The 12,756-nt window shown below is 36.2% G+C and overlaps 1 protein-coding gene across 1 annotated transcript in view; it reads left to right on the top strand.

Moving 5' to 3' along the window:
* The window catches only part of LOC122810575 (class I histocompatibility antigen, F10 alpha chain-like), a 316,486-nt gene that overhangs the window by 227,858 nt on the left and 75,872 nt on the right, over positions 1–12,756 (top strand). Inside the window, exon 6 of the mRNA XM_044082154.1 lies at positions 7,303–7,329. Within this exon, the coding sequence (XP_043938089.1) occupies positions 7,303–7,329 (27 nt within the window). The remainder of the gene's footprint in view (positions 1–7,302; positions 7,330–12,756) is intronic.

Below are 12,756 nucleotides of genomic sequence, written 5' to 3'. Positions count from 1 at the left end.
TTGTACATTTTAAAACTTTTATTTCCTTGCACTGGAGTCAAAGGAAGGGAAAGCCCACCTACTTTTTTTTTAAAAGCTCAACTCACGTACTTTGCAGAGAAATTTGTTTCCACCTGCATGACTTATTATAAACACAGTTAAATCTGTAGTTTACCCTGTCAGGTACTGCTGTCAGTCTTAGATGAGCAATTAATCCTGGTAATGTCAGAAGCACAGTAGCTGCTATTTAAAAAAAAGTGTGGCACTGTTTCCACTGTTTTTATTGCAGAGAGGAGGAGAACTTAACACTCCCCTTTCATAGCAAAACAAAGCAATTAGATCAGTCGGGGGTTTAAAGTCAATGAGTGTGTGCGTGTGTGTGCCTTCTGTGGAAGGTTGGGTGCCGGGCTGGCAACTCGACACCGAAAACTCCACTGCCAATCATGAGCGGACAGGTGATCTGCTGTGGCGACCCCTAACCGGGAAAAGCCGAAAGAAGAAGAAGAAGTCAACTCCTGACAAATTTACATAAGCAGCAACACAGTATTGAAATGTTAAGCTTTAAATGTTATTTATAACAGTTTATATGTTAAGATAACTTAAATGTAGTATCAAAGAATTCTGTGACATTTAGAGAAAAGTCAGAAAATATTTTTTCTTGTAAAGTACTACACATTTACCATTTTCAAGCCCCCCTGCCCCCACACACACATGCACAGGACAGAACTGCAAAAAAGAGAGACAGGTGGTAATCCTATAACTAGGTGCACTTATACTGTTCATAAAAGGTCTTTTACTGTATGCTTTTTAGTGACATCCTTCCAGAGGGTGATACATATCTGGTACACACAGATCCATGGTAAGAGATTCCTAGTGATCATGAGTCAGTCCTTACATTCTTAAAGTGCATGAGCATGCTGTAGTCCTCAAAGGAAATATGACTATTGATAGCAACCATAATATCTAGCTGAATTTACTTTAATGTATGTTTACTATGTGCTTTTGCATTAAAAACATTAAGAAAAGGAAATCAGAAGTACTTAATTTAATTCAGGGGAGGGTATTTTTTCATATATGAGTGTTGGTAAATGTCTCTGCTCTTTTTTGCGTGTATTGGGAGTGGTAGTGTATTTGTTAGTTATGTTTATTCCTCTACTTGTATGTGTTGTTTCACTTTACTTTGTAATGTCAAGAATTGAGCGGATGCAAGAAATTAATTTTAGGCTACACGTGTGTAATTCTAAATGACAATAAAGTTTACTTTGACTTAACTCTGTTCAATGTATTCCCAGCCTATGGAATAAAATCTACAAGAGAAACCTAGCCAAGCAAGAGTCTTCACTGTGTGATACCTTAAACCTCCTGTAATAGAGGTATGGGATATATGCAAATGACCCCTTCAGTACATCAAGTGGTTCAGCAATATGGTTTCTGGATGTCCATGACTTTTAAGGCTTTGTGGATACATTCAGGCCAGTAAAGCTAAACCAGTAATGCACGATGGGTAGCTAGCAATCTGCTTGGTTACTTTTCCTTGCCCATGTTAGTAAGATTAGTAAGATATATATATATATATATATATATATATATATATATATATATACACACACACACACGCATACACACACACAACACACACACACACACACACACACACACACATATATATATATATATATATATATATATATATATATATGTATGTATGTATCTACGCATACGCATAGATGTAGACACACACACACACACACACATATATATATATATATATATGTATGTATGTATCTACGCATACGCATAGATGTAGACACACACACACACACACACACACACATATATATATATATATATATGTATGCATCTACACATACGCATAGATGTAGACACACACACACACACATATATATACATATATATATATATATATATATGTATGTATCTACGCATAGATGTAGTCTCACACACACACACACACGCACACTCACTTCCCACATTAAGCCAAACACAATCATGCATCTACTCAATCTGATATGCAGACACAGATGCACAAACACATGCACACACACACAGACCCACACATACCCATACTCTGCATTCTCTTGGCAGAATGGCTAGTTGACAGAGTATTGGTTATCTATGTGTGTGTGTGTGTGTGTGTGTGTGTGTGTGTGTGTGTGTGTGTGTGTGTGTGTGTGTGTGTGTATATATATATATATATATATATATATATATATATATGTAGGTCTACAACAGAAACTTGAACCCTAGTTGCTTGAATTACTGAGCCCTAGTTGCTTGAATTACAATAACCTGCAGCCTTCAACTAGAATGGCTGTAACCTGATCTGACCAGCTACTCACATTCAAAGTGCAATGTGAGTTCAGTGACGTAGCTGCCACACCATCTGCTTCTGTCCTAGGGAATGGATGGAAGCAAGGGCTCATCACAGAATGTATAAGTGGAGAAGTGGAGCTAGAAGGGTGTTGAAACAGAGATTTTAGGTTTTGGTAGTGATGAGAAGTTTGGGGTTAGGGAGGGCAATGCAGATTTTAGGATTAGGGAGCAATCCAGAGTTTAGGTTTAGAGAGGGGTAAGGGGAGTTTTAGCTTTAGGGAGTGATAGGACTTTCGAGTTAGGGAAGGGGATGGGGTTTAAGGTTTAGAGAGTGATTGTGGACCAGAGGAGCATACATAGCCGGCCTTAGGCATAGGCCAATTAGGCGGTCAACTAGGGCGCCACTCTAGCAGGGATGCTTTTCCAGTATTTATTTGTTTATTTTTTTGCAGTAAAGAAATAGTTTTTTTTTTAAATGTGTTGAATGAATTCAGGAAAAACTGAAGAGTAAGACATACTGCGAGAAAAATGGAAAAAAAAAGTAATCTGGATGGTGTAGTTAGACAAGGATGGGGGCAGTGGTTGGTGTGGGAGGGGGGCACTGTGGAGCCCTTTTGCCTAGGGCACTTGTTGACTAAAGTCCATCCCTGCAGAGGAGAGAAGGTGAATTTAGGTTTAGGGAATAATGCAGAATGGGAGGAGGAAAGAGACTTTAGTTTTATGGAGCAACTGGGACTTTAGAGTTAGGGAGGGGAAGGGGATTTTAGGTTTAGGGAGGGATGAGGACATTAGAGTCAGGTACTGGGTGGGGGCTTTTAAGGTTAGTATAAGTGTTCTCATAGGGATAGCTAGCATTACAGGGAACAAGTTACTGGGAGTTAGAGCACTTGCTGAAATAAGCGAATGGCAGCGAGGACGTGTGTCTTCAGCAAATGTGTCTCAACAATATGTAATATGCCCAGATATAGATACACACACACACACACACACACACACACACACACATCTACAGTTGTTGATCATTTGTTAGATTGACAACTACTTAGTTGAGTGCATATGATCGGCTAAGCAGTTGATCGACAGATGTGTGAGACTGCAAAATTGTAAGGGTTGGGAAATTTCCCCTTACCCTGTTGATTGTGTGGTCTTAGAGTTAATATATGTAATTAGTAAGGGGTATGGGGGTGTAGGGGCTCTTTCCCCCTGCAAAAAAGATTTTTTTGATTTTTTTAAAATATAGGTTTTGCATGCACTAAGGCTGTTTCCTGATGCATGTGTAGTAGTGTGTTGCCTACAGTTTTTTCTATCTTTTGCAGTTGATATTAAAAGGTTGAGCATCTGATAAGGAATGAATCTCTTCCACCAGCAATCAATAATCTGGTCTGCATCCTATAACTATGACGACTATACTCAACACACACCACATATAATGCATTTTATTATTTAAATTATTATAATGGCAGCATTTGTATCTATCAATATGTCAGCATTTATTTTATAATTTATATTTTAGCCGTTTTTCTAACTTGCTTAACATTTGTTTGTTTGAATTTCATTTTTTGTGAAGTATGCTAAAGCTCTATAATGAAAACTGATGTGAGCTGATACATTGTCATATCTACATATTTTCTCCAGAGATTAAAAACTTAGTATGGACTTCAGTCATCTTGCTTTATCTTAACATTTTCTAATATCTTGCTTTATCTTAATATTTTGTAATAGTCTACACAGGTATCTAATTTTTGTGGTATCATGTATGGTATCTCATGCCTTGTGAGTCTCTTATGTTAGCATAACCTCTTGTGCAAGAGTGCAGAGGTAAGGTATTCTATTAAAGCGTGGTGGTGACCACATCAGTAGATGTTCATAACAGGTTTTTATAGTGGATACGGAATCCCATCACCTTTCCTGATGTATACATCCCATCTATCATTTGCTACAGGCATGAAAAAATGCACTTTTGTGACTTTCTGCAAGGTCATCTTTAAGTATTTTTGTACTTTCATTTGTGCTCTTCATTTGATTGCTGGAAAGAAAATGGAGTAAATATGAATAGACTGTTCCTTTCGTAGTACCTTTTATCTCTCTGGCTGTTTTGTGAATGATCCTAAAAACAGCAGATTGCAGTTCTGTTTGCATTACATCATTCAAGAATTTTTGTTGAAAATCCATTATGGTGACTACCGCATAAAACATGTGCCATGCACATATTCTAAAAAGTGTGGAAGTTTTATTGCAAAAAGTTAATGAATAATTTATACATCAAATGGTGCTTATTTTAAAACTGTTGAAGTAGGGATGTGTGTGTTTATATTCCATAATGTTTGCAACACAATGACTACAAGCTAAAGATGGTCATATGTGCAACTATGATTAAGCATCACTTTAGATCATTAGCCCCCTTCTCCCTCATATGTGAGACTGACCGTTTAACAAAATAGATATAGCTAAGTTTGAAAATTATGGCAGTGACAGCACATTTTCCCCAGTCTGATAATGTGTGGCATTCATGCCATACAACATAAATGCCATCAGGAATCATAGTAGTGAATAAGGCTTGCAAAGTAAATGGCACCATTAATGAAAACAAAAAAGAATGCCATTCTTGTTCCATGGACAGTTGAGTCACAAAAAAAAAAATTAAATTAAATGAGGCACTCTGATAAACTAGCTACAGCAGTCAACTGAAAAACAAAATTATTGCTTTAGATTTCAGTCTACATTAGCCCTTTGTTATAATATAGAGTTCTGCTGGGAAAGTGTTCAAACAATGTTGTATGCCATAATGGTTTTTCAACTTTAAACAAAAGGGCATGTGTAATTCTTATTCTGAAAGCTCAAACATTCTTTTCTTGTGCTTGTGATTTGTTATTTGATGCACTAAAATAGCAAAACATTTTTGTTACTAGTATACCATACTTTTGTCCAACGTTAGGACATTCTCTTTCTTTTCTGCTTTACTGAATCATATTATTCCAATGTTTTTTGACAAAATAAGAAGTATAAAACTCTGTCTACTGTTTTTGACTGACTATAATCATCCATGATTTCTGAGGGCAGAAAAAGCTTAAAATAAGACACTGGGGAGGCTCTATCAACTCATGGACAGGCTTGGGATATATTGGTGTCTGTGTGTGTGTGTGTGTGTGTGTGTGTGTGTGTGTGTGTGTGTGTGTGTACATATATATATATATATATATATATATATATGTATATATATATATATATATACATCCTCAACCCCTTTTTCCCATTTTGCACATGGAGTCGGGGTGTCACTTCCGCAGTGAAAATCATCTCAAGCCAAGGTTTACACCACCAGGTGGCTAGCTCTGCAGCGATAGTTAATTCATACTACTGACTGTCACACCCATTCTCACCTGTGGCCAATTTAGAGTGTCCCATCCACCTACTGCATGTCTTTGGAATGTGGGAGGAAACTGGAGCACCCAGAGCAAACCCATGTGACTGCAGGGAGGATATGCAGGCTCCGCCAAGAAGGTATCCCAGCTCATACATCAAAGTAGCGTAGGCACCTCCCCCACTCCCACACACATTCACACTTTCAACCACAAACCCAGACACACACACACACACACACACACACACACATACACACACACACACACATGTGTGTGTGTGTGTGTGTGTGTGTGTGTGTGTGTGTGTGTGTGTGTGTGTGTGTGTGTGTGTGTGTGTGTGTGTGTGTGTGTGTGTGTGAATTGGGGAGGTGCCTGTGCCACTTTGATGCATGGCCTTTCAGTGTTAATTAGCACAGGAAAGTTCAGATTTACTCTCATGATACAAATATTTAGAGCTATACAAATTAGCTGATATTGAGATATTTCCTGATTGCGGCTAATGATACCTCTGAATCAGAAAATACTGCATCATGGAAACAAGACCTTTTTAACATAGCCCTTACAGAGAACAATGTGGTTCTTTCTGAATACCATGCCTTGTGTACTTATTTTCTGTCTATGTAGTTATACATTATTTTACTTTATTTCCAAAAATTTCCACACTTGTATTTAAGTATTGCATTATTTTTCTCACATCTTTAATTCAGTGTATGCATTTATTTTATTATTGTCTGTTCTGTTTTAGACTTTAGTGAGCAATAAAGATTTTTACGAACAGTTGCTAAAATTAAGACTGCTGCTCTATGGTGCTTTCTGTAACTTCTGTTGTGTTTCTGCTGTATGGTGCTTTCTATAACTTATGTTGTGCTTATTTGTTTAGGGAACTATATGCTTCATACTTGTTTTACAGTATTTTATATGCTTTACATTCTGTGCAGTTTGTTGATCATAATATGCACTTCTACTATAGGGAAACCTGCTGCAGGATCATCATTAACTGTAACAAAGTTCATTTGTCAATATGCTACTGCAGTGTCATTTTAATAACTGCTGCTGTTTTATGCTGTAAAAGTCACTATCAGGTTGATTTATTTATTTATTTGTTTGAATTTGTATGTGCCATATGTCTTTTTGTGCAGTTTGTGGATGTAAACTGCTGTTGTTTTGTTTCCACTGACTGCAGGAAATGCTCCTGCAGTAATGTCATTGGCTCTATGAAGTCTGTCTGCCCATATTTTTATGTAATTTTATTTTTAGTAACTGCTGATACTTTTATTTTGCAGGAGTATTTTTGCTGTGTTTTTGTAGAATATTCTTCTATTTTACTTAGTTGACATGATTACTTGGATAAAATTGAGGCGTTTCTTTCTATGATATGTTTTCCTGTGCTATTGACAAGACTTTTTTTCTGTTGGTAATGCTCAGTTTACAAGCAAGATGATTGCTGTCTTCAGTCACTGTGCAAGTTTTTGAATGTTAAAAAGTTCTCGTATAATTTATCATTCAGAATTTAAATGTATTTATGTTAAAGAGAAATTCCAACTTTGAAATAAAGTGATGCCAACACTGAACTATTTTTTGTAATGGTTTATCTGTTTTTTAACACATCATATTTTATTCTTTTTAGGTGGCAAGGACTATACTCCAGCAAGCCGTAAGTGAACTTTTTTGACACAGCAACTGTTAATGCGTTGTTTTGTGTATATATATATAGTTACAATGTGAAACTGTTAACCACCAAACGCAAAGGGGCCTGCTTCTGTAAGATATGAAGTCCCACTGATCTGAGATTAATGACAAAATATCACATTTACTCACAGGAAATTTACTTTGTTGTGTGTATTGGTCCTGCATACATTTTCCAACATAATCAACCAAAGCTGATGCAACCCCCTCACCTCAGGCATCAGAAGCTTAGAGTGAATGCTGTTATGCATGTGTTCATTATTATTATTATGCACATTGCAGAACTGAATTTTATGTTATTAATTAGTCTCTAATACCATGTTGATTCGTTTGTGCTTTGCAAACCAAAATAAGACTTATGTGAAAAACAGCAATTAATCACATTCTGTTAATTAATAACATAAAGTACAGTGCTACACTGTGCCTAATAAACAAAACAAAAATAAATAAATAAAAAAGTAAACACATAGCAACATTTTGTCTAAGTTTCTGCTGAGGCATGGGGCTGTTGTGTCTTATTTTGGTTTGCTATGCACAAAGAATTTAACATTGACTTGGAGACTATCCCCCAGGTATCAAGTGATTAAATATCTGAGGATCACTTTGCATGATGTATTCTTGCTAGAATTGTTTAAGCCATAGGACTTATCCTAATGACTACTGCATCCACAAGATGAGACAGCATCCATGACTTGATCTTTTTGATGGCTTGTTGAAGAGGGACCTTGAGTTCTACAAACTTCTGACCATCATCAGCTACCCCAAAACAACATAATTTAGCATGCACATATTTCATTTTTAGGAATTCAGACTTCATTTGGCTGGCCAGCAGCTAACTGTGCATTTTAAACTGTATCTAGAAAATGCTTGGTAGAACGGTAATGATAAATTATGGTTCCACTGAATTAGCACCATTGTAGAGGTGTCTGCTGTCCAGCGTATCCTGTTCATTAGTAGGAATTAGAACTAGCATTACTTGAATTGCCTTAGTTGTGGACAGTGCCCAGTTATGTAATAAGGGATCTGGTAGAAAAAGCATAGGTAAGACTGAAATATACAGAATGGTCAAGGCAAAAGAGGATATGTGAAAAAGAAGAGACGAGATTTGGAATAGCTTAGTGAATGGTCAGAAATTCTAATATAGATTCAGTGGAAAGAAGTACAAGTTATACATTTGGGGACCAGAAATCAAGAACACAAGCATATTTTGGTGGTGAACATTATCAGCTACAAACATAGAACTAGACCTTGCCCTGATTATATCAAATGATAATGAATTAGTACACATTGTAAGAAAGCAGTACAGAGACCTGGGTTGTATTATCATACATATAATAAGGAATTATAAGAAGAAAAAAGAAAGCTGTTGAGATTCTACCTAATTTATTGGCTTATCTATTTACTTTTGTTAATCAGGTAAGTGAGCTGATCTAGATATTATTTTCAGCCACAGTATATGTCAGGTGACAAGAGACAACAGTTGCAAACAGATATACAAGTACAAACTTCAATTTACATTAGCATTCACTAATAATATATTCATAATAACAAAATATTCATCTAAATGTAATATCAGGTATTAGACAATTCTAAAAGAGGTACAGCATTTAGTCTACATTTATATTTAATTACAGTTACAGATTGTTCAAAGTAGTATCAGAAGAAAGAATATTTACGTAGATAAATTTGCGCAGATTATATGTATTTTTATTATGCATTATTGACTAAACATTGCTGAGAGAATTAGTTCAATATAGACTGTAGAATCTTTCAAGCTGTTTAGGAATCATCCTGTAGCCTTGAAACAGTTGCACTTATATTTGTCTGTAAGGTGTTTCTATAGTAGCTTTGTGAGTCTTTTTGGCCGTATGCAATTATCTGGTTATGTAGTCCATGCTACAGAGGCTGCCTTGTGGAAGCCTGTTTCTGTTATTAGCAGACTATATGCTAGTCTGTATGCCTGTTGGTTACTGTCCCTCTCAAAGTGATTTTCCTATGTTTTCTTTTTCTTACCTTCTGTACCATGACTTGCAGTTGTTGAAGTACTTTGATACATTTTCCCTCCATGAATTTCCTTTTTCTGGGCCCCTACTGTTTGCAATCTTCTTCTTCATAAATATATGTTTCCTGCTGGTGTCACAAAAGATTTATTTAACCTTTATCCCAGTGATGTTGGTAATGAAAATAATGTGAGACGTGTCAATACACTTCAATGGACGTATCATTGTGTATGCCTAGGTGCCAGTCCATTAACATTTATGGCTGCATCCCATTGTTATCCTGGGATGATGTCATAAAAGGAAACACTACAATTATTTAGCTCTTCTATGAAAATAAATAAATAAAATGTCACCCAGCACCCTGGCTAACAAAAACTTCCAAGGATATGATGTAAACTAGGGATAAAGCATGGAAAACATGGCTAAAAGAAAGAACCACACTCTCCTATCAAACCTACCATATTCTGTGCAACAAAAACAAACACCGTATTCTATATGATAAAGCACATTATTACGCCCATACCAAAATAAAACATTAAAACAATCTCAAACAATTCTGGGACATTAATGATAACCCAAAAGCACCAGGCAAAAAGTACAATCCAATCCAGTGCTACCATAGCCACAAAAATTCAATGATCAGTACATAAATAACACAAACTCCAACCCACCATCACTAAGTTCACAAATATCCTATGGTATAATTAAATCACAGACACACTTCTCCTTTCAACTCGTACCAATACCCTTAATAAACAAAAAGAAATAACTAGTTAAATTGAAATCCACAACTCCTGCAGTGTATAACTTCCCTGCTGAACATCTTGGTAGAGATACCAAAACACTTGTCTACCCCATGACTATACTCATAAACAGGTCTAGCCATAAACCATATGTACTGAGATAATGAAGAAATCTCACATAATCCCTCTTAACAAAGGAGGTCCCCTCAACTCGACTATCCAGCTATTGACCAATAGCTATCCTTTCACCACTATTCAAAATACTGGAAAAGTGCATCCATGCCCAAATCATGTCTTACCTCACATCCAATAATATTCTAACACCTACCCAACACAGTTTCCGACCAAAGCACTGAAACAGCATTCCTCACCTTCTTCAATATCATATGCCAGAAAAGAAGTGAAGGCCATTCAGTAACAGCCATATTCCTTAACCTATCAAAAGCATTCATGACATCATCCCACCACTTAGGAATAGAAGGACTTATGTCAACAGGTCAATGTAAAAACTGCCTAGCATGATTTTCTACATATATTAACAATCTATCACAATCTGTCAAGTGGCAAAACTCTCATTTCCCCCACCTAACAGTCAAAATAGACATACCACAAAGCTCAATATTAGGACCCATATTATTTAACTCTTCACCTATGCATGTAATATCAAAAACATCCTCATTAATACAATATGCAGATGGCTCTGTACCCATCTACACTGCCTCTAATATTAAACACTTTAATCAGATACCCAAGAAACCCTTTGTTCAATAGAAAAGTGGTTAGAATATTCAGATACTTCTAAACCCAAATAAACAAATCCAATCTTATTTGTTCCTAACAACAGCTCTCATAGCATAGAGAATATCACTGTTCATTCCCCTAATAACACCAAAATTCAAGTAGTAGCAACCACATATCCATTCAAAGTTATTATTGACAAAAATCTCGAATTTAACCAACATACATACAAACTCTTGTACAAAAAACACATCACAGAATAGGTGCTCTGTACAGAATAAAAACATACTTGACTGAAAGCAGTAGACTAGATACAGCAAATACCCTGCTACTACTTACCCTCTTCTATACCTCCCCCATTCTTACCAACCTGCAATCCACCTAGCTATCAAAATTGAAACACAGCTGTAATAAGATAGTGAAACTTGCCAGAAACTCACCCAGCCAAACAAATCAGTGTGTGCCATTCAAACTCATAAACTGGCAGTGTAAAAATCTGCTCCACTTTAAACAACGACCCCTTGTACACAAAATCATAAATAAGCCCTCTGAGGTGCCTGCTATAAGCAACCTAATGGCTTGGTCGAACCCACTGAGACCACTACACTCAAAAAGCTAGAGACAAGCTAAAGCAGCGAAAACCTATAACTCCTCACTGTTTTCTCTACACATTTCTAAACTTTAGTATAGCCTGCCCACTGCCATAAGACAAACCAACTGATACAACTGCTTTTTGAAAAACATCTGAAATCTTTCCTGCAAAATTAATGGATGTGCAACTGTGCCAAACCTCCCTAATGCATAAAGTTATCTCTAGCCATCCCTGTTGCTATAATCAAAAATGGCAAGTCTGCTGAAAGACCCATCCAGTAATAATCCTGAAATATGTATATTATCCACTAAGCTGTATCATCAAATAATGTATATAATGTATATTAACAAATAGTATGCCTACCTATACATATGCTTAACATTATAACTGTCAGTATCCTAATGTCATTCAACAACTGGACTGTGCATAAGCTTTAGATTAACTTGTATTACTTGCAAAGCTACAACAAAGTATCCAAAAACAACAGGAGGACACAAGATAGGCTCCAAGTTATAAAACTTTAATCAGGCACAAGCGTTTTCACATCTGCTTCTTCAGGTGCATAAAAACAAACTGACACCAGTCTTATTTTTAAACATTGCTAAATGCATCACATGACAACAATGCATCACATGTCTGTATACACTCCATTACTATAACATATTAAAGCTGTATAGTAACCAAAGAAAAACTAAATGGTCAAAGAAAATCATAACATTTATATTTCATATATACTTCGTGCAATATAAAGACACATTATTAAAATACATATTCTTAAAAACAGCTACTTTACCTACGTAGAGGTCTGGCCTTTAACTTTGGTTTCAGTGGTATTTGTTCATTGAGACCATGTCCCATATCAGCTCTGAATAAAACTATCCATCTAGCTTCCAGTTCCTCTGTTTTATTGCATGTGCCCCCCCCCCCAAAAAAACTAACAAAACTCCTAGCAATGGCCATACACTTAAATTGATGTTGACTATTGGTATTCATAACATGTTTGGCCAGGGCATTACTTCTGCTTTGTTTGCCTATGTGATAGATATGTTATGTTGACTATTGGTATTCATAACATGTTTGGCCAGGGCATTACTTCTGCTTTGTTTGCCTATGTGATAGATATGTTCTCTAATCCTCTCCTTTCCTTATCCTTAAGTGTGCGGTCTATTTTCCCAATATAAAATTTCTTACATATTACGCAGTGGGCAAGATACACTATATGCTGTTTATCACACGTAGCTTGTATTTTAAATTTAACAGACCGCACACTTAAGGAGAGGATTAGAGAACATATCTATCACATAGGCAAACAAAGCAGAAGT

This window comes from Protopterus annectens, chromosome 9.part0 (genome assembly GCF_019279795.1).
Source record: "Protopterus annectens isolate FY-2018-M chromosome 9.part0, PAN1.0, whole genome shotgun sequence".
In the NCBI taxonomy this organism is placed as follows: Eukaryota; Metazoa; Chordata; order Ceratodontiformes; family Protopteridae; genus Protopterus; species Protopterus annectens.
The sequence above is the reverse complement of the archived record's forward strand: the minus strand, read 5'-3'. Positions and strand labels throughout refer to the sequence as shown.